Source organism: Argopecten irradians, chromosome 13, assembly GCF_041381155.1.
Source record: "Argopecten irradians isolate NY chromosome 13, Ai_NY, whole genome shotgun sequence".
Taxonomy (NCBI): domain Eukaryota; kingdom Metazoa; phylum Mollusca; class Bivalvia; order Pectinida; family Pectinidae; genus Argopecten; species Argopecten irradians.
Window position 1 is genome coordinate 28,683,122 of NC_091146.1, and position 22,186 is coordinate 28,705,307.

General features: G+C 35.4%; 1 protein-coding gene across 1 annotated transcript; it reads left to right on the forward strand.

Annotated features, from left to right (window-relative positions):
* Positions 1–3,392: 3,392 nt before the first annotated feature.
* Positions 3,393–21,878, forward strand: LOC138305968 (dipeptidyl peptidase 9-like). Its single transcript, XM_069246277.1, is given in 20 exon segments — positions 3,393–3,555; positions 4,753–5,306; positions 6,070–6,241; positions 6,818–7,063; positions 8,453–8,514; positions 9,880–9,983; positions 11,006–11,186; positions 11,356–11,527; positions 11,899–11,969; positions 12,783–12,853; positions 13,386–13,467; positions 14,804–14,933; positions 15,328–15,505; positions 15,956–16,010; positions 16,012–16,068; positions 16,207–16,309; positions 17,270–17,319; positions 17,776–17,918; positions 18,912–19,023; positions 20,954–21,878. Coding segments are annotated over 19 exon segments (2,577 nt in total). The 5' UTR covers positions 3,393–3,555; positions 4,753–4,811; the 3' UTR covers positions 21,047–21,878.
* Positions 21,879–22,186: the final 308 nt, after the last annotated feature.

Genomic DNA, 22,186 nt, shown 5'->3' on the forward strand with positions numbered 1-22,186 from the left:
TCCCGGAAAAAATATTACGATTTTAATGATTTTGCGAGCGGCGAATGCGCGAAATTTTGGTGTTAGGGGGGGGGGGGGGTCCGGGGGTCTCCCCAGGGAAAAAATATTACGATTTAGAATGGCTGAGATGAGTTTTAAGATGTATTTTGAGGATTTTAAAGCGTTCTTAACGTGGTAATTTAATTGTCTTGCTAAGACATATAAACAAATTAATATTTTAAGAAACATTTTTGAAATAGTAGAATCCCTTGATGGACATTTTTAGTCTGGTTCATATGTATTGACTTTTTATTATTAAAGGTTTGAATATTACGGTGATTGAACGTTTTAGGAAATGTGCCGCAAAGCGGCAACATTTTCTAAAATGAGGTAAGAAAAATGTGTAGGAGGCCTCTTTTTCTTCCTACGCCCCTGCAGTTGCACATTAAATTTTAATGAACTTAGTACCCACTACTGACTAATGTAAATCATGCCAATAAAAGATGGATCTTTTCTCTGTTTCTGTAATTCTTTACCTTTTTCTTTCCTCTTGGAAATATTTTATAACATGGAAAAACTAAAAATGAAGTCTATATAGCAGTAATAAAAAAACATAGCCATCTGTCAGCCATGTTTTTGTTCTCATTAGTCACCTGAGTTCGGGTACAGAATGAAACAAAGACATACACTGTATGTATAAGCACCATATATTGGCCTATCAGGCCCATGAAATCAGTCAGTGATGAGGTATCAATTTAACCTTTTAATCTATGAAGAGTATTTGATTCCATTACATCTGTTACATTTCCTATGAAAATTGAGCAAATAATGCTCATAAATGTTTTATATAAACTATGGTAAACTTGACCCTCTCCCCTGGGGAAAATTCCGAGACCCCAGGGCCATGAAATTCACAATATTGGTAGAGGGCATTGAGGCCTTTCAATCTATGAAGAGTATTTCTGACAAACAAAATGAAGCATAATGAGTTAGGTCCTAGGTCCCAATTTACCCTGGGCGTGAAGCTGCAGCCATGTAAGCACATGCATGTGTACACATGTATTAGATTCCCAGAAATTTAAGTGGGCTACGCGAAAACTTAACCATTTGTTTGGAAAGGATATGGACAATAAACAATGATATGATAGTATTGCTTAGCAATTTCAAATGGTGGAAATGAAACCACGATCCGTGGGGGATTTTCCCCATAATGGTACAAAACACTCGTTCTTTGTAGTCAAACGTAGTGAAACAAGTCACGTGCTTATATCTCATTCATGCCATTGGCCGAAATAAATATGGAGTTGTATTATGGGTAACTAGTGATCACATGAGTGTGTGTTTACTTCCAAATGGATTTATTTCTCTGACGTATATATAATTTGCCCTTTTGACGAAGACATTATTTTCTCTGTGTTATATGTATCTGTTCTGAAACCTAAAGCAGGTAATTATATATATAAATATAAATTTAGAATTCTACGAATTTAGCCGGGAGTAGCCGATCTTCGCTGATCCTAGCTTACACGGTTATACCTATTGAATTGGTCAATTCGCATTATATCATTTATTTTCAAAACGTGAAAATGGCAGTTTTATAACTAATTTCAGTTCATTATTCATAGTAAAACAGTACATATGTGCAAGTCATAATGATATGCATGCAATATAAATATCATTTTGGAGTTTAATTATTTTCAAATAAACCAATTTTTCCGAAGAAATGGCAAGCAAACGATCACCATATTTGGAAGTAAACACACAATCACGTGATCACTAGTTACCCATAATACAATTGTATACTCCGACCAATGGCATGAATGAGGTTATAAGCACGTGACTTGTTTTACTACGTTTTTACTACAAAGAACGCGTGTTTTTACTACAAAAAATAGATGCAGATGTATTCAGAGTTTGGAGTTCAAAACCGCGTCCAGGGAGGATTTTTAGCCCAAAGCTTGAATCTGGCCATCAAGACCATAACAAAAATCCATTGTGCCTTTGATATATAAATGTACGTGTATCGAGGGATGTAAATATTTATGTGTATATATATGGACAGGGCAAGCTAACAAGTAAAGCTGGTTTCCCAGTGTGTATTGTGTACCTGTACTGTGACCTTTATGGCTTTTAAATTACGTTACTGGTATTTTTCGTGATTCGCAAGAAAATAAAACATGAAAAAAAAATCATTGTTTTGCATTTTTCATTCATACTTTTAATATACTTGTAGTATAGTACGGTTTGTAATTACTACGTGGACTTGGTACGAATGCCAATCCACAAAACACACACATAGCTTTTAAACGAATTTTCAACCCACGGTTATATATATTAGTAAAACACGATTAATCGCCGAGTTACCGACTTCCTACATAATTATCTTGGAATCATTATGTGGGTATGTACATGTGGTAAGTCGACATACAGTATTCATCTGTTTATGACGACATCTTTCTATATGATGTCGTCTTTATCAAATTATGCCTTAATTATGTCGACATCATTAAGTCGTAAGTTGGCAACTCGATGGCAGAAATATGCCACCATACCGATGGCCTATGATGAGCTTACAACACCAGACATATGCAAGATTTCCTCCGTAATATGTGATTACAATGGAAAGTCATTGATAGTCAACTACCGCGCGGTATTTAGGACGACGGCGGGAAACATAATACGACCCGACCCGCGTTATGAAAATTATAAACATTTTATTTATTTTAATCAAATTGTTCAGAAAGTGATGATACTTGTAGTATTAAAGGTAAGTTTATAACTTTTGTTACTCTACAAAATTATCGATCTCGTTTTACATTCCCATTTTACAAATTAAAAGCCGTTTCAGATAGTTGAAACTTTTTAATTTTGTCTCTATACAAATCAGTAGAAATCTGGCTCGGATGTGACTTTTACGTCTACTGAGACAATCAGGCAACGTCATATTCAAATAGGCCTATAAAATTATGATTACAAAACTACCTGTGACGTCACAATAGTATCTAATTATTACACATGTGTCTTACGGTATTTATGACGTGGCTGGACGGACTACATATGAAGTTATGTGAAAAATTAATTATTTTCTTCTACAACTTGAAAATATTGTTGAAAATTTGGTCAAGGACGCATAATCCTTGGTTTGGTCTCGTATCAAATTTCTACTAACATACACAAAAGCAGAAAAGAAAGCATTTTGTATACTGCCGTGCCATTAAAATTTTAAAAATCGTGATAATGCTTTCGATCGCTTGTCAGTACAGTATAATTTTGTACAGAGTTATATTCAAGCTTACATTTCAAACACTTATGTCATCAACTCTGTGTTCTAGAATAGTAATATTAATTTCAATTCCGTAAAAAAAGTTCCGGGCTTGATTCTAATATTATGCTAATTTAATCTCGATCATGTGAACGTTTGACGTCCGGTGAGCACGAAGAATCACGAAAAGAATAGAACTAGAATACCAGTCCAGGACAGATCATATCGGCCCGACAAAGTGACGGACAAGTTTTGCAGTTAGCTGTGTTGTCGAAAAGTTTGCTGTTTGATGGATTAAGATGTAACTGAATCCTGTACGAGTCTGTTTTAATATGATGTTGCCAAACTTCTCCATTCTGTCATTTTGTATTTCTGCACGAAAACACAAATGATGATGCTAAGGGTTGTTTTTAGTCAATATAAAATGCATCAATTAAATCAATGACTTTAAAAATAAGTTCGGCATTGTTTGATGTGTATTTCATAATAAAAAAGTAATGAAATTTGTGAATGAAATGTGGATTTGACTTGCAATGCAAGTTGCATGTAGGAAGTTTGCACATCAATTTTGTGTAAATATAATATTGCTTTATGTAGAGTGAATTCGTAAATTACTAAATTCAAAGTATGATAAAGTGACCCACTCCCATTGAATTATTATTTTAGAGTATATGACTTACTATAATGTATATCCAATCTGATTAAAATACAGATCCTTAATAGAACCAACCCGTTCAATAGAAATGGAAACAAATTAAGTACTTACATACTCACGAAAAAAAAATATTATACAATTAGTGTGTATATATATTGTTACCACACTGGCACACTGGTTCTCGAATAATGTTACAAGTGTTGTATGATGAAACACATAGTTTTGAAACAAAATTATAATTATATACGTGTAGATTGTGTGATTTGACTATAAAACAAAGCCAATATTGATCTTTTACGACATAAGCAAACTGTAACCATACTGACTGTTGTTTTTATCGGTGTGTAAATGTCCATTATAATCTTAACTCCACATCTACATTATTGTAGAATAACAGGGAAAAACACATATGAATTTTGCCCGACCAGGAATTTTGAATCGAGAAAAATGTAGTGACCAGATTAGGGCTCAAACCCAGGACCTCTGAACACTAGCTGGATGCTCTACCGAATGAGCTACCTGGTCACTGATTATCGGCCTAGCCCAGTCCTGTTATTGTCCTCCCTTCTTTTCAAAGTCTTCACCCTCGAAGACATACAAAACCCTTATAATATATCACCACTAGTACTGTGGGTATTAGCTTGGTGACAAGTTTGTAACAGGAGAGGAGATTATGTAATGGCCAAATGGCCAGAGCTAAACCTGGGACCTACAAACAAGCTGGCTTTTCTACTGATTGTTCACTTCATTGATAGGGTCGGTCTGATCCTGGTACACAAATTACTTGTTTTATTGTTGTAATTATAATGATAAATTTCTCAATTTCTTTGTAAAAATTGCTTTCTCAAATTTTCAGGATATTGATGGCATGATGACCTGACCAAGTATTTGTGATAGAAAAACATTTAATAAAGAATGGCTGCAGAACAGTCCGTGGACCCGTTGGATCTGTCCCAGACCAGCAGATCTCCCAAAGAAAATTCCACTGATCAACCAAAGACATGGGATTTACTTCGTCAAAATGTCCAAGAAAAGCGAAAACTTTTAGTAGCTTTAGTTAGTAATGTCCCAACCTCATTTTCATTCCGTGTGATAGAAACTCCGACTGGCCAAAAAACTAGAATCTATTTTCTAGGGACACCACAAAAATGTAGAGAAAATACACTAATGTATGCAGATTTGCCAAATGATATAAGGGAGGTAACTCCTGTGTTGAACTGTAAGTCGTTACTAGACTCATTTCAACCGTCACTGCCGAGTGCACAGCTTTCCCGTGAGGAACAACTGATGAGGGAGAGAAAACGTCTTGGAATTTTTGGGATCACTTCCTACGATATTGTTGAAAATGAAGGCAAATTTGTTTTCCCAGCATGCAATTCACTTTTTGTTTGCATGGATCGGGATGTTACAGTAAGTATTTATGTAAATTTACTAACAATAAACCTACAGTTGTTATTGGTTAAGTTTGAAAAAAGGAAATTTGAGTAGACCTGTCATCCATTGTTGGTTTGGCTCAGCTCCCAAAGAAATAACAAACAAACCCTCTTTTATGTATACATCAGTTTATAATGTTGATTTAAAGGTGTGATAGCGATGACATTATCCCAAAAAAGTCTGTATAATTGCTCTTTAACCTATATCATATGAAATACAGATGAAGTATATGCTGCCACCAAAAGGTTGATTGTACTACTAGTATACATTTTAAAGATGTTCCACCGCCGACAAAGCATACATGATATTCATCAGTTGAACAATAATTAGTGTTTGATCATGGATATATGTCTAATTAACACAAAAAATACCAGTACTTCCTTCAATATAGGATATAGTGACATATAGATATAAATTTTCGGGATGCAATTAATTATTTTTCATATTTTTAACTTGAAGTAAAAAAAGAAGCTCAAACTTTTCAATGGTGGTAATGGTGTAAAGTAAGTAACTTTTGTAACTGAAGAAAAATACGAAATCGTCTGCTACTGTTTTTGATAGTGAAAAAATACCAGTTGTCAGCGGTGGAGCATCTTTAAGGTATAATACTAGACCTATATACTTATTATATATACTAAATCAATGCCATTTATTGTTAAAATAATAATTTGGATTTTATTCTGTATGTGATGTAGCATTCTTAATATTTGTAACATAATGTAATTATCTCCCTTTACAGTCCGAGGAGCCTGTCCTGCCCTTAGCCATCAATACCAGCTGTTGTAGAGCTCGACTGGACCCAAAGATTTGTCCACGGAACCCGAACCTTATCTCGTTTATCCATAGCAACGACCTCTGGGTCACTAATCTACAGACCGGCCAGGAATGTAGACTCACATTCGCACATAAAGGTATGAAAATCAACAGTGCTACTGAATTACAACTTGTATGTCAAGTTGTAAGTTTTGTTTTTAAATGACATATACATGTTTGTTTATGCCTTCAGGGTTTTTGCCAGATGTTTTGGAAAAAGGACCATATACGCAAAAATTGGGAAAATATCATCAATGTTTTTCAAAAATTGGGAAATATCATCAGAATCATTCTAATAAAATTTTCTTATTTTGTTAAAGTAATATGAAAGTGGGGAAATAAAAATATCAAAGAAGGCTGAAGTTTTTCTTTCAATGATATTTTAATATTCTTCAACTTTTACATGATATTGATTTTACTGATGTTGTAACTGAACTGTTGCCGTTGACCGCTATCCTCAGGCAACTGTTTGGTCCTCTAGTTCAATATAACACATGTTGACCTCAAAATCCGTCAACAAATGTATAATATTTCATGCCAATATGTGAAAGAATGTTCCCTAATAATCAAAACCTATGAAACAATTATTCATTGTTACAGATCCTGATTTTCATAATTTTACATGAACAATAATACATGTACTTGATATTTTATTTATGTTGTGTTATATCTAGGATTGAGTCGGCTTTCGGACGATCCGATGAGTGCTGGTGTACCATGCTTCGTAGTCCAGGAAGAGTTTGACAGATATACAGGCTATTGGTGGGAACCAAAGCCTAAAACTTCCAGCAGCTTCAGCCAGAACTCATGTTACCGCATTCTGTACGAGGAAATCGATGAGAGCGGTGTGGAAATATTAAATATTTTTGCCCCAATGACTGACACACAAGGCATTGATGAGTATCGTTATCCTCGAGCAGGTGAGAAGAAATAGAATCTTACATATCACATTTGACACAATACGGGCTCTGAGTGCTAAAAAATTAAAACAAATAAAGAAGCGCCTAATAGAAACAAATTTAGACTAACCTTTCATTAAAGTATTCCACAAAGTAAGCCGTCAGTCGGTTTGCCAAAGATAATAAATAATTGTTGCCAATCTGATTGAAAATTACTTTGTTCAATAGAAGATCTGACAACATCCTATTAGGGGTCATGTCCAGATGACCTTTGTTCACCACGTGTACTTCAGTTAAAATGCTTTCTCTGCACCTGACTACAACAATTGTAAACTACATTTCATATCAAACATACATATACAGGTAGCTGTTTTGTGCTCTTTGGTCGAAATTAATACATTCTCAAAAATGATTCTGACTGCCCATATATTTTCTCTCCGTCTAGAAATTTTTGAGATAATAATTAGATTGGTCAATCCAAAAGGTCACCAGAACGTGACCTGAAATAGATCAGATCCCCTATGGAACTGAGTGATTATAATGATCTGTATTCGCAATTAGATTGGATTGTTTACAGGCCAAGGGGAGATAATTAATAATAAGTATAATACTGAATCTAGTAAAAACAAAATTTATTGTGTTAAAAAACTAGCTGCATATATACATGTTTGATAAAATGCAGTACAGTAATAAACATAACACTGACTGTATGGTACATGTACCAACTTGTTTCATTTTTCAAGCCTTTAATGTACAGGGGTCAAATTTTACATTTTTTGTCACTTACTAAAAATAGCAAGTGCCCTAAATTTTTACTTGCTAAAATATATTTTTACTTATAATTAATATCCGCATTCAAATTACAGTTATGTTATATATAAAATCCTTTATTTTTGCATGATGATGTGAAGTGTATATATAAAGTACATACCACCTGATTTGGGCTGAATTACATTTGATAGCATACAGATGGTATAGAAAAGTACCCCCTGAAATTGCAATTGTACCGCCTCTCCTGAAAGATAATGAAACCCCTGTGTCAGTAAATCAGCAACATTATAGTCCCCATATTTTCCATTTAAACAATTTTTCACAATCATTATGCCATTTTTACTGTTGTCCCTGATAAAAAAAAACACTCGCTAAAATAAGCAAGTGCATATTTTTTTCACACGCTTTTCTGGTATATCTACTTGCAAAAAGCAAGTAAAACAGCTTGAAATTCGAGCCCTGATGTATTCCCTGTAATTAGCGCCCAGGGTGCTTAAAAATTGTAACAAAGGGGGCACTTATAAGGAAACCATAAATGTAAGTTGTGTCAGATCCTGTATGTAGCAGCGTTTGAGTTAACATGGTTGGACTGTATAGAAGTCCAGAAGAGGAAATTACTTTATTTTTATTGTTTTCCAGGTACTGACAATGCTATAACCGCACTAAAACTTGTGGAATTTGAAGTCGGAAGTGATGGCCAGGTAAAAAATATATTGATTATTGTTTTTCTTGGCCAGGAGTCAGAGGTCAAAGCTATTCTCTGGTTACTGATATAGATTGCGGGTCTTTTGTGTTTACTTCATTCTGATTTCATCAGTTTGTCATGTTAAGTGTCGACTTAAGTCAAAATCCAAGAATTCTATGTTAACTTTTTTTACTTACTGGTAACTCTGTTTTTAACTAAATTTGTTAAGAGAAAGATTTGAATGCTCTTAGGTGGAAATGACTAGAATAGTTGCTGAATTTTAAAAAATGCATGAATTTATTTACATAATTTGTAGGCGCATGAATCACATGAAAATTTCAGTAACTTGATCTATAAAATATGTGTCTTTTACAATATGTGTAAAAATTCCACGAGATAGCCCTATAAAATGGGCAGAAATGCATGCTGGAAACTTAAAATGAATAAACTGCTGTCTCCCAAAATTCTCTCCCCGACTTCTAGATTTTACAATCACTTACGATCTCTACATCCCTGGAACATAACAAATCATTACAAAACTGAAAACTGAAGATTTGCAGCGAGCAGAAAAAACTTCCTCTGAAGATTTGCAGAGAGGATCTCAACTTCAAAGCCATACAGTGTACCGTTAGATTTGATTCTTTGATTTTCTTAAAATGGGCTCCTTTTCTTTTTATTGTCGTTTATTGATACGCTCATCTTAGATATTTTCAAAGCGAGCTTATCAATAAACGACAACAAAAAGAAAACGAGCTCATTTTAAGACACAGATTATTGGTCTACCTGTACACATTTGCTATAGGGGTGTACAGATTGTACATGGAGCGAGTTCGATCACAAGCTATAGTCACCGTAGCAAAAAATAAAGTGTGATCAACCTTATTTTAGTTTCATGTTGTGCTATATGTGCACAGAAACCAGAAATTGTAATGCGCATGTCTTATCGACTAGAGCTCAACCACAGATTTCCTTAAGTCGTTCCACCGTAACTAAGCTTCTTTTGCGCATGCATCATTTTTGAAAACATGGCAATGATTGTTTGTGGCTTATTCGCATGTTTAATATCAATAAATTGAACAACATGGCCATAGTCAGTAGTCAGTGATCGAACTTGCTCATGATGATAACCCCTGAAATCAAGGATGCGAGCATTTACACATGCAACATGTGTCGTACACTATCTACTATTCAGTAGAGGTCATCCTTAACCCTTTCACCACTGTAGGCCATAATGGACTCATTCAGATCAATGGATGGTAGAGTCTACTAAAGTTACATAGGGGTGAAAGAGTTAAATGACATGATAACAGGACGTTAAGCGTGGTGAATTATTGTAACATTATGAACTCCCATCCTAATCCTACAATTTTATTGTTATCAGATACAGGACAGTATGACAGAGAAGGAGCTGTATGAACCGTTGTCCACGTTCTTTCCTTGGATGGAGTATCTGATACGAGCTGGCTGGACTCCCGACTCTAAATTGTAAGCTTCTTTATAGCCCCCGAAATGGATGGATTCAGGTTGTCCGTCTGTCTGTCGAAATAGCGATCAACCAAATACTCCTCCTAAACTTGGAAGAAATTGCAACGAAACAGAAAATAATCCTGATACAGTGTGCATACTCTGTATTGGAACACAATGCCTCCACCTTGCTAAGAGTTATGCCCCTTTGAAACTACAAAATTACGAAATGAGTACTTCTAAACAACTGGAGAGATTTCAAATAAATTTGGTGGCACTAATCCATGTAGAGTAAAGGTTTGTGTAATTTATGTTTGGACAAGTTAATACCTCACTGTTTTCAGTTAAAAATACACTGCCCTCCAAAGTTCTGTTACAAATGTTGAAATTTACAGACAATTTCTCTCTAAGAAAACTCTCGAAAATGCAAAGAATGAGTTTGAGAAAGTAAAAAAGTTCATAGATAATATATACTGATGCCTGTTACAATATGTTTACATATTTCCGTACTTTATTTATATTTGTAAAAATGCATGTGTAACAAAACCTTTGGAGGGCAGTGAGGCATTTGTTTTTATAAGATCTGAAATCATTGGCATGTTAGCTAGATTTTGGGCAGGAGATATATAATCAGCCATCTGGACCACAGTTCTAGTTTCACCTTTATTATGTAAGCCTATACTGGGGATAGGGTTTGGGTTTGATTAGTTTAACGTCCTATTAACAGCCAGGGTCATTTAAGGACATGCCAGGTTTGTTGGTGGAGGAAAGCCGGAGTACCCGGAGAAAAACCACCGACCAGCGGCAAGTACCTGGCAACTGCCCCACTTGGGATTCGAACTCGCGACCCAGAGGTTGAGGGCATGTGGTAATATGTCGGTACATCTTAACCACTCGGCCACCGCGGCCCTCACTGGGGATAGAGCCTACTATAATTGTAACTCAACAACTTGGTCTATAGTGGAAGGAAATGTTCTGTTGAACTGTTCATTTATAAAGTAATGAAATTAAAATATGGTTGAACTGTGTTTCTATTGTTACAGTGTGTATGTACAGATCATGAACCGACAGCAGACCCGGCTAGCCCTGGTGTTGATACCACTCGAATGTTTCATCCCAGTCAACTCGGATCCTGACATGGAACTTAATTATTATTACGAGTGCACCAATAATTATCCCCCCTTACAAGTTATTTACGAGGACACATCAGATATCTGGATCAATGTATGTATCATACTAGTTTTGGTGATTTTAGTAGTTGATGGCACAGATCAATCTGATTAAAATACTGACAAGCCCAATTGGTTTTTAAAACCACAGTGTACATGTACTTAATTTCTAAAATAAAGGAAGTGTTTTTAATGCTAAATACAAAATGAAAATCTATCGACAGGTACATGATATCCTCCACTTTTTCCCACAAGAAATTCCAGAGGAGATATCCTTCCTCTGGTCGACAGAACAGACAGGATACAGACATCTGTACAAGGTCACCTCCAAACTTCTCATCTGTGATAACCCTTCTCCACGTAGTGCCATGGAGGTCATCGAGAATAACAATCAAGGTCAGTGAACAGGGGAGGTAACTGGGTATACAGGGGAGATAACTGTTTTAATTGTATTCCTACTTAGAAGAATGTCATAAATGTCATAGAGAACAACATTTAAGTTTGGTACACAGGGATATAACTGTTGTAATTATAGTTTACCTAAACCCAGATAGCCCTATATCAGATAACAAAGGTTTAGTCCAGGGGCCAGGTGTCATGGCATGTAAAGATCACTTCTGCAAAGTACACTTGCTCACTTTCTATTTGGTGTGATTAGACATTGTTTGATGAGATTTATTTCAAACATTTTGCTTGAAATGATGTCAATGTTAGTGACATAATGGGATAAATGATACAGATTTGATGATGTTTGTCTCTGTTGACAGGCCAGCTAAAAGCTGACGTCGCTGAACAGGTAGCCTTGACCTGTGGTGAATGGGAGGTGCAAGGCAAACAGGTAAAATAATAAAGTAACTTGTAATGGCAAACGGGTAAAATAATAAAGTAACTTATAATGGCAAACAGGTAAAATAATTAAGTAACTTATAATGGCAAACAGGTAAAATGATAAAGTAACTTATAATGGCAAACAGGTAAAATAATAAAGTAACTTATAATGGCAAACAGGTAAAATAATAAAGTAACTTGTAATGGCAAACAGGTAAAATAATAAAGTAACTTGTAATGGCAAACAGGTAAAATAATAAAGTAACTTATAATGGCAAACAGGTAAAATAATAAAGTAACTTATAATGGCAAACAGGTAAAATAATAAAGTAACTTATAATGGCAAACAGGTAAAATGATAAAGTAACTTATAATGGCAAACAGGTAAAATAATAAAGTAACTTATAATGGCAAACAGGTAAAATAATAAAGTAACTTATAATGGCAAACAGGTAAAATGATAAAGTAACTTATAATGGCAAACAGGTAAAATAATAAAGTAACTTATAATGGCAAACAGGTAAAATAATAAAGTAACTTGTAATGGCAAACAGGTAAAATTATAGAAATAAATAATAACACACCCAAAATGTTTTCTTTGTTAAAAGTCGAGGAAGGCAAGTCTACTGTTTACTTTTCTGTCAATATATTCTGATTGTTTGTCAATGCAGGAAAGGACAAGTAAATACTAGGACTTTTTTGTTGCTTCCAACGCTCCCAAATTGATTTTATTAGACTGATTTCAAAGAATTTTGCTCAAAGTCAACACTTAAATAATCTGAATACTCTGACATAGATGTCTCTAATTTGGTTTTCTTTTCAGATCTGGGTAGATGAGAAGAGAAATCTTGTTTACTTTCTTGGCCATAAACACTCTGTCTTAGAGACTCATTTGTAAGTATGTTAGCCAGTTCTTTCTTACTATTAATAATCATAGATGCACTTAATGATATATAGAAATGATTTGTTTCAAGTGGAAATTAGTGGGAAACACGAAAAACCCATTTCATACTTTATTTCTGTTGGTTTACTATGAACTTCAAACTCACTGAGTGTGATGGTATTCCATATATGCATATAAAAGAGTTATCAGCCCTAGCAGATAGGTATTAATTGTGAATTCATCTGTTTGCAAGTGTAACATCATACTTTTCACAGAAATGATAAAGACACAATGTGATATCTACCCATACCCGCAAGGGATGTATCTCTGTAATATGTAAAGATGAAATAAATTTATCACGACTTTTTATCCACAATATAACATGCAGACCTCATTTATTTAAATTTTGTTTCTCTTGTTTTCATCAGATCTTTACTCTAAATATCAAACTCACTGTCTGTATCAATGACCTTTTGTCCTCAGATAAGTTTGGATTGTATATGTTTAATTAGATTAATGAAATTTTTTAATTTTTTTTTTCAGGTATGCAGTATCTTATTCGTCTCCTAAGGAGCCATACAGACTGACAGAGCTTGGTTACTCACATACAATCTCCTTCAGCTCGGTAAGTTCAATTTCAACAAATTTTGTTGCAAAAGCAAATGAATTTTGCATCCGGCAAAGCGTATTTCAGCAATCTCCAAACAAATCTTGTATGGTACAATTGTTCAACAAAACATGAGCTGTAAACATACCATTATTTTATATACCAGTATGTGTATCTCCCCAACCAATCAAACATAGTGTAACAATACCAGACAAATCTTTTCAATTATGCATTCTGATATGTCTATATCGAGGTGCTCTGAATGACTTACTTTAAAAAAATAACTGTGACTAAATGTTGTGATTCCATGGGACTTTTTCACAACAATTTAATTTTAGGATTTAGTGTTACTGTTAAAGGCCCACTGCTTTTACAAACCAAAAATTAAAAGTTTCTTAAAGATGCTCCACCGCCGACAGAGCATAAATGATATTCATCATTTGAACAATAATTGGTGTTTAATAGTGTATATACAGTGAAACCCCTATAACACAAAAAATAATATAAAATAATTTACTTCGCCTTTGGTGCATGTGCAATCAGTACTTCATTCCATATAGGATATAGTGGCACGGAATTTTTCGGGATGCAATTAATTATTTTTCATATTAACTTGAAATAAAATTAGAAGCTCAAACTTTTCAATGGTGGTTATGGCCTAAAGTAAGTAACTTTTATAACTGAAGAAAAATACTAAATCGTCTGCTCCTGTTTTTGATAGTAAAAAAATACCATTCGTCAGCGGTGGAGCATCTTTAAAAAAATGTAATGATATGCCTAAGAGGATGTTGTAACCCCAACCAAATGCAGGATTGTGTGCGTGAACGATGTTAACAGTGAAGATTCATGTTATAATCAGTGACGCGTGGTATTTAGGAAAACGACGGGAAACATAAAACATAAAAATTAGCATTTAACTTATTTTTATTAAATTGTTATGAAAGTGATGGTAAGTGAAATATTAAATGTAAGATTATTACTTTTGTGACACTATAAAATGATCAAGTTCGTTATACATTCCCAAAATAAGTAAAAGTCGTTTTGGAAAGGTAGTAGTCTTTAAAGCTCAATTTTACTTGTTATTGAAACATTTCTGCAATAATATAGGAATTTGCGAAATTTAATCTTGAACAAAAAGTTGGTTAACAGTATTATGAATTATAATGACCTAATATTAACTGCTGGGTGGTGGTTTTTCTCTGGTTACTCCGGCTTTCTTCCACCAACAAACCTAGGGATGTCCTTAAGTGACCCTGGTTGTTTACAGGATGTTAAACAAATAAAACCAAAAATAAACCGTTATGAGTTGTGAAGTAAATCTAATTTACCCAATGTGTGATGGCTATTCTTTCAGGAGTTGTCTGTGTTTATAACAGTCTACAGTTCAGTACAACAGACCCCCGTTAGCAGTGTCCATCGTATCTGTCACCGTGACAACGGCCAGATTTACACAGAGACGGTTGGGATCGTCATGCCTTCAGTTGGTAGGTGTTTGATATTTGTCAATAATTGACTTTTGATGATGTCAATGTGATGTTTTACTAACCTAGTATTAGTATCCAATAATAACCAAGGGAGAAGACTGAAGTTGGTGTTGGTTAATATGAATTATTTCCTACCAGAAACCAACTTATTTTCACGTGTGATTTTCTTGTGGCCAAGCAGAAATCGTGAAAATTCATTGCTGTGAAAAAGTGCAAAGAAGACACATATTACTTATTAAAATAGTCACAAAATTAAATCACTGTGAAAAAGTAGTTAAGCATGAAAACCTGAAATGAAGTCAGCACGAAAATAAAGTCGGTTTACAGTAATCAGTTGTAATCAATTTTATATCAAATGTTGCTATTATCATTATAATATTGTTATATTTGTCAGCCTGTCCAGAGTATCACCCTCCCGACCTGTTTAGTTATAAAAGCGTGTGTGGTCGGACTATGCACGGCCTGTACTACAAACCACATGACTTCCAGTCTGGTGTTAAATATCCAACAGTCCTGATGGTGTACGGCGGTCCGCAGGTCCAACAGGTCACTAACTCCTTTAAAGGTCTCAGGTATGTAGCAGAGTAAGGAGCATAGTAAATATTCATATTACGTGGCCGAACTTAAAATTGGATCCAGAACTCTCCGAATTATAAATGGAGACTCTAATATTGAGATACATGGTTATTGAGATTGACTCTATCCGGCCTTAGGAATTTAAGTGATAAAATTTAAGGTATTTTGTAGACTAAAGAAATACCAGACATATTGTACATTGAAATAAGTAACATAAGGTTTATTCTTACAACTCCCGGCCCTGCTATAGAAACTTAAGTGGTTTGAAAGTAATATTCTCTAAATACATACAGTTTGTTGTGAAAACTCATCAGATGTTGAGTGTGTGCTTCCCTTTATATACTTATATGTAGCCGTTTGCTGTTTGACAACCGATAACCATAGCCGTGGTCACAAATCATGTTTTAAAATGTGTTCCTCATATTCATGTACATTTAAATTCTCAGATTCCTGAGACATCACACATTGGCGTCACAAGGCTACGCTGTTGTCGTTATCGATGGGGAGAGGGTCAAGTCACAGGGGACTGGATTTTGAAGCCCATATAAAGAACCGACTGGTAAGGAAATTAAACTGTTTCTTTCTCCAGTGTAATCTTGACAGCTAAAAAGATATCATAACTCTATTGTGTAATATCCTGACTAGGTTTTATAGTCTACACATGGAACTTATCATAATTTTTATTCATTATCCTTAGGGTACAGTAGAAATTGACGACCAGGTAGAAGGCTTGCAGTGGTTAGCGTCACAGGTCGACTTTATTGACCTGGAGAGGGTGGCCATCCATGGCTGGTCCTACGGTAGGTATAGCTAGGCTGGTCCTACTGTAGGCATAGGCTGGTCCTAGGTGGTATAGGCTGGTCCTACGGTAGTATAGCTGGCTGTAGTTAGCTGTCTATAGTATAGGCTGGTCCTACTATAGGTAGTAGGTATAGGCTGGCTAGGGTCCTACGTAGTATGTGTCTATAGGTATAGGCTGGTACTAGTAGTAGGGCGTAGTATAGCTGGTCCTATGACGTGATAGGTTCTACGTATAGGGCTAGTATAGGCTGGTCCTACTAGGGTCACTAGTAAGGTGGTCTACGTAGGTATAGGCTGGTCCACTAGATGGTGCGGTATAGGCTGGTCCTACGGTAGGTATAGGCTGGTCCTACTGTAGGTATAGGCTGGTCCTATGGTAGGTATAGGCTGGTCCTATGGTAGGTATAGGCTGGTCCTACTGTAGGTATAGGCTGGTCCTATGGTAGGTATAGGCTGGCTGGTCCTATGGTAGGTATAGGCTGGTCCTACAATAGGTATAGGCTGGTCCTACGGTAGGTATAGGCTGGTCCTAGGTAGGTATAGGTAGGTATAGGCTACTACTATAATGGTACTGGTTAAAAAATCTCTAAATCCTAAACCAAATTGTTGCATCTTGTGTATTTCATAAGTTCTAAACCTATTATATTTCTTGAAAAATCACCAAATATGCACGAACATAATCTAAATTGTGCAAATATTGAAAACAAATTTAAAAATAAAAAAGGTGTTTAATTCTCAAAATTTTGATGTATTTTAATAACATGTTTTCAATTAATGTGTATGATACTGAAACTTGATATGATAGGAATGTTTTGTATTTTGTCTTTATACTAAAAAAAAATGACAGATTAGACAAATATTATCACATACATAATTTTTGTAGTGGAAGTTTGCTTGAATTTTGAGTCAACATTGTTTGTCTGAATTCTTTTTGCTAAATATTATACATGATTTTGTAGGTGGATACCTGTCCCTGCTGGGGTTGGCACAGAGGCCTGACATATTCAAGGTAAGTCAGTATATTAATGGTGTCTCTCTTAAAGGCCCAAGCTAGTGAGACGATTCATTGATACAAGCATTCTAGCTGTATAATCCATGAGCTAGCTTTTGTGTCTATCCAGATGAATGTTGGTATATAAATGTACTGTAGTTAAACAACATTGAGCACGGCCTGCTCCTGGATGCGCAACGGCTATGTTGTTAAGGGCCTTGGACGTTACACCTGGAACCAATCGTAAAATATCTGCAAAAAAGTTTAAAGTGTTACCATTTGCAATATTGTTTATATAACAAAAGATCATATTACATAGTTACTTAGGTTAGAGAGAGGGTGTGCTAGATCACTAAGTTGGAAACACTTGTGTCCAATCGCTATTATCAACAGTTTAGGACACTAAATTTCTGTTTAAAATCTGGTTTACATAGATCCTATATCAGAGTATACAAGTAAGTGTTTCTGTGACAGGTTGCCATCGCGGGTGCCCCTGTGGTTGACTGGAAACTTTACGACACCGGTTACACGGAGCGGTACCTAGACGTCCCAAATGACAATTCTACTGGCTACCAGCAAGGCTCTGTGCTTCATTACATTCAAAACTTTCCTGACGAGTAAGTGTTTAGTAGTTCTAATTTACTAGAATTTACTGTGAATTCTTCATGTAACAATATGCATATTGGTCAAATATTATGAATAGTAGACATTAGCTGTTGGTTTTAGTACTGTATTCCTGGACATATTCTCGTGTTTAATTTCGCGATCTAGTCATGTAACTTCATGATGATGTTATTTTCGCAATATTACTGTTAACCTTTTGCAACATAGACACAAAATTTTAGGCAAGGGAAATTTTAGTGCTAAAATGACATTCGTGTAAAAGCATAAAATCCCCCCCGCATAAATTCTCACTTACACAGTATTATCAGTTAACATGATTTGGATACTACACATTACATTCTATTACTTGAACAATTGTGATACATTACAATTAATTACCATAAGTATTACAATTTTGCCCCATTACCCTATTTTGCATCCTTATTTGTCAGATTAGGAAAGCTCATTATCAATCTGATTGAAATACAGATCCTTATAACCACTCCGTTCAACATAGGATCTGACAATACCTGATATGGGGTCACATTCGGATGACCTTTTACCACGTGTTTTCCAGATCAAATACATTTTCTACACATTTCTACGTGAATTGTTAACGCCATTTCGTCCCAGTAAGCATATACATTTAGAATTGTTGTGAACTTTGGGCGAGAGATGACTACGTACATGAAAATTATTTGGACAGTTTTTTTCAAACTAGTTCGTCCCCAGTCAAGATTCTGGCAGTGCCAATTTGATTGGCCATTTCCAAAGGTCATCCTGACGTGACCCCTAATGGGATGTTGTCAGATCCTCATATCAAACGTAGTGATAATAAGGATTATTGGCCAATCAGAAAGCCAGATTTGGTATGAAAACAAAGTAAAATTAATTATAAACATTTTGTCGATGTTTTAATTACTTTGGTTTTCTGTCATGGATACCTGAATTTTGGAAATCTCATTTAATTTCTGAAAGAAAATAATTTGATTTGATCATTATTTCAGAGAGAACAGACTACTGGTGATCCATGGCCTAATAGATGAGAATGTCCACTTCCAACACACCAGTACACTCATCAATGCTTTGGTGAAGGCTTGTAAACCCTACAGTCTACAGGTAGGTATACACGGCATATACAGTTAAACCTGTCTAATGTGTCTCCCTGTACTCAATAGGGGTTACTATCACTGCCGTTATATCCACTTCCAACACACCAGTACACTTATCAATGCTTTGGTGAAGGCTTGTAAACCCTACAGTCTACAGGTAAGTATACATGGTATATACAGTTAAACCTGTCTAATGTGCCACCCTGTACTCGATACTCCAGGGGTTACTATCACTGCCGTTATATCCACTTCCAACACACCAGTACACTCATCAATGCTTTGGTGAAGGCTTGTAAACCCTACAGTCTACAGGTAAGTATACACGGTATATACAGTTAAACCTGTCTAATGTGTCTCCCTGTACTCAATAGGGGTTACTATCACTGCCGTTATATCCACTTCCAACACACCAGTACACTCATCAATGCTTTGGTGAAGGCTTGTAAACCCTACAGTCTACAGGTAAGTATACATGGTATATACAGTTAAACCTGTTTAATGTGTCTCCCTGTACTCAATAGGGGTTACTTTCACTGCCGTTATATCCACCCCTGAGCTATCTCATAGTAAAACTGAAGACAGTTCAAGAGAAAAAAACAATTGACCAATCACAGGCCCGCAGAAGATTTAATAAGAGAGGGACACTCAATGGCAAAGCAACACTGTCAACCACAGTGTATCATTATTGGATTCTTTTGATGTACCACAGTCTTCAGTTTTACTCTTACACAATTAGGGGTGGATATTACGACTGTGATAGTAACCCCTATATATGGAGGATGGCGTGACATGACCAATGTCCATGTTAATCTAATTCAGCTGGTCCTAATTCTCGCTCTAGATTCTTTCACACGGGATCGAGACAGGGTCAAATTATGTGTCACATTCTGGGTCACAATAGAGGTCACAATGTGGGTCACATTCTGTCCTCTCTCTCCTACAAAGAGAAACAAGAGAGATAATCACATTGCAAAATCTGTAGTTATTTAAGTTGTCTCCCTCTCATGATATCTATTTACCATAACCGTTTTCATTTACTTGGAACAACCGGTTTGACCGTTTGTTAAAAGTCAATATTTCAAGTATAAATCCTGACGTACTTAGGCCTGTAGCTTTTGATACAGGCCTGTGAGGGCTCTTTCAAGGCTAGTCTGAAAACAATATAAAATGACCAGGTCATAAACGAATTACTAGGTCCAACGAGACGAACCGTATAATCGAAAACGGCCATGGCGGCCATGCTTTTTATTCCACTTTCTTCTATTTAGGGATTTCTTAAACAGGGGAGATAATCACATTACAAAATCTGCAGTTATTTGTCACGAGTTGTCTGCCCCTCATGCTATCTGTTTAGACATCATACAGATAACTAGTGTTCCTATACAGTGGTCATAACGAATCTCTGGGGACCAACAAAATCACTTTGTTATAAGTATAGTTGGTTAAACACATATTAGGAACATCTTTAAGGAACATTGATGGGAATAAAAACTAGAACTCAATAACCATGAATTTGTTGAATGTGTGTTAATTTTAAAGATGCTACACCGCCGACAGAGTATGAATGATATTTATTATTTGAACAATAATTGGTGTTTACTCATGTGTATATCTGCCTAATTAACACAAAAAAAAATAGCATAGAATAATTTATTTCGCCTTTGGTGCATGCGCAATCATTACTTTATTCCATATAGGATATAGTGCTACGGAATTTTTTCGGGATGCAACTAATTATTTTTCATATTTTCAACTTGAAGTAAAATTAGAAGATTAAACTTTTCAGTTGTGGTAATGGTGTAAAGTAAGTAACTTTTATAACTGAAGATAAATACTAAATTGTCTGCTCCTGTTTTTGATAGTAAAACATATCATTTGTCAGCGGTGGAGCATCTTTAAATATATTTTACTGTATAATTGTATCTTTCTCTTTGCAGGTGTACCCTAACGAGCGACACGGGATCCGTAACCATGAGGCGGCAGAACACTACAAAACTATGATACTTAGCTTCCTACAGAACCATTTATAGTATCCTTAAAGTTTTACCCCTGAAATTTCATAGTGGCCTGGTCTTGTCTTTGATTTAGAGGATCCTAAATATGTCTTCAGGGGTGCATGACTTAACCATTTCTCTGATTAGGAAGAAAGAATCTACAAAGTTATCATTTCTATGTGTAACGAACCTCTGTTTGAATTCCTTTCTAATATATGTGTTCATAATTTTCAGAAGCAACAGCTAAGCTGATATAATTGTATATTGGCACTGCACGACACTAGATTCAGGCATTTTGAGAGATAATTAAAAGTCTTTCTTGTGAGGATATGAAGGATAATGCTATTCTACCCCAGGTGTTACTAAATTGGGTAAAACCCAAGGCTCCGGTGACTCCGAGAGTGGAATATCTCTATCCCTCATACCAAACTTGAAAACATTTTTTGCTCTGATATGAGATAATGAATACACCTGATCATCTCAGTCATGTTATTACTCGTGTCGTACTTTATATATGACATGGTCGTATGATATCATGGCGGTATGTCATGGCTGTATGACCGCCAGTTATGTGGTAGGCGGTTATATTTCTGGTATTTGTCATAATTTCTACCTCTGCAGGTGTTATGTCCAAAGTAAACTAGCTGTATAGTCTCTTAGCCTAAAACTGACACAAAAGTTGTCACTACTGTAATATTAAAAAGGTTTTTGCTAATGGTTATAAAGTTATAGAATAAAGGTTGAATTTTTTTTAATTTTGAAAGATGTAAGCTTTGAAAGTGATAATGTAGTTATTGTCACTCTAAAGAAATATTTTAATTGGAGTCGTGGTGGGAATAGAGGATGTACACATTTGGTTGTATGGAGAAAGGGGTGGGGATGAGGATGGGGGTGTACACAGTGGGGAACTAGGGGGTGGGGGTGTTCAGTGGTGTGGGTTGGGGTAGCACAAATTATGATGAAGAAAAAGAAATATAGATTAACTGAAAAAAATAAGTGTTCAATACATGTGATTATTCCTCATTTTCTTGGCGTACTCCCTGCACCTTGATTAATTATCCCTCTCTACACTAATTGTTTGCCACTTTACATTGATAAATATAATGCTGAAATACATGTAATATAATATATAAAATGTTCATTAAAACAAAGAAATGCAACTACCAGTAGTTAAGT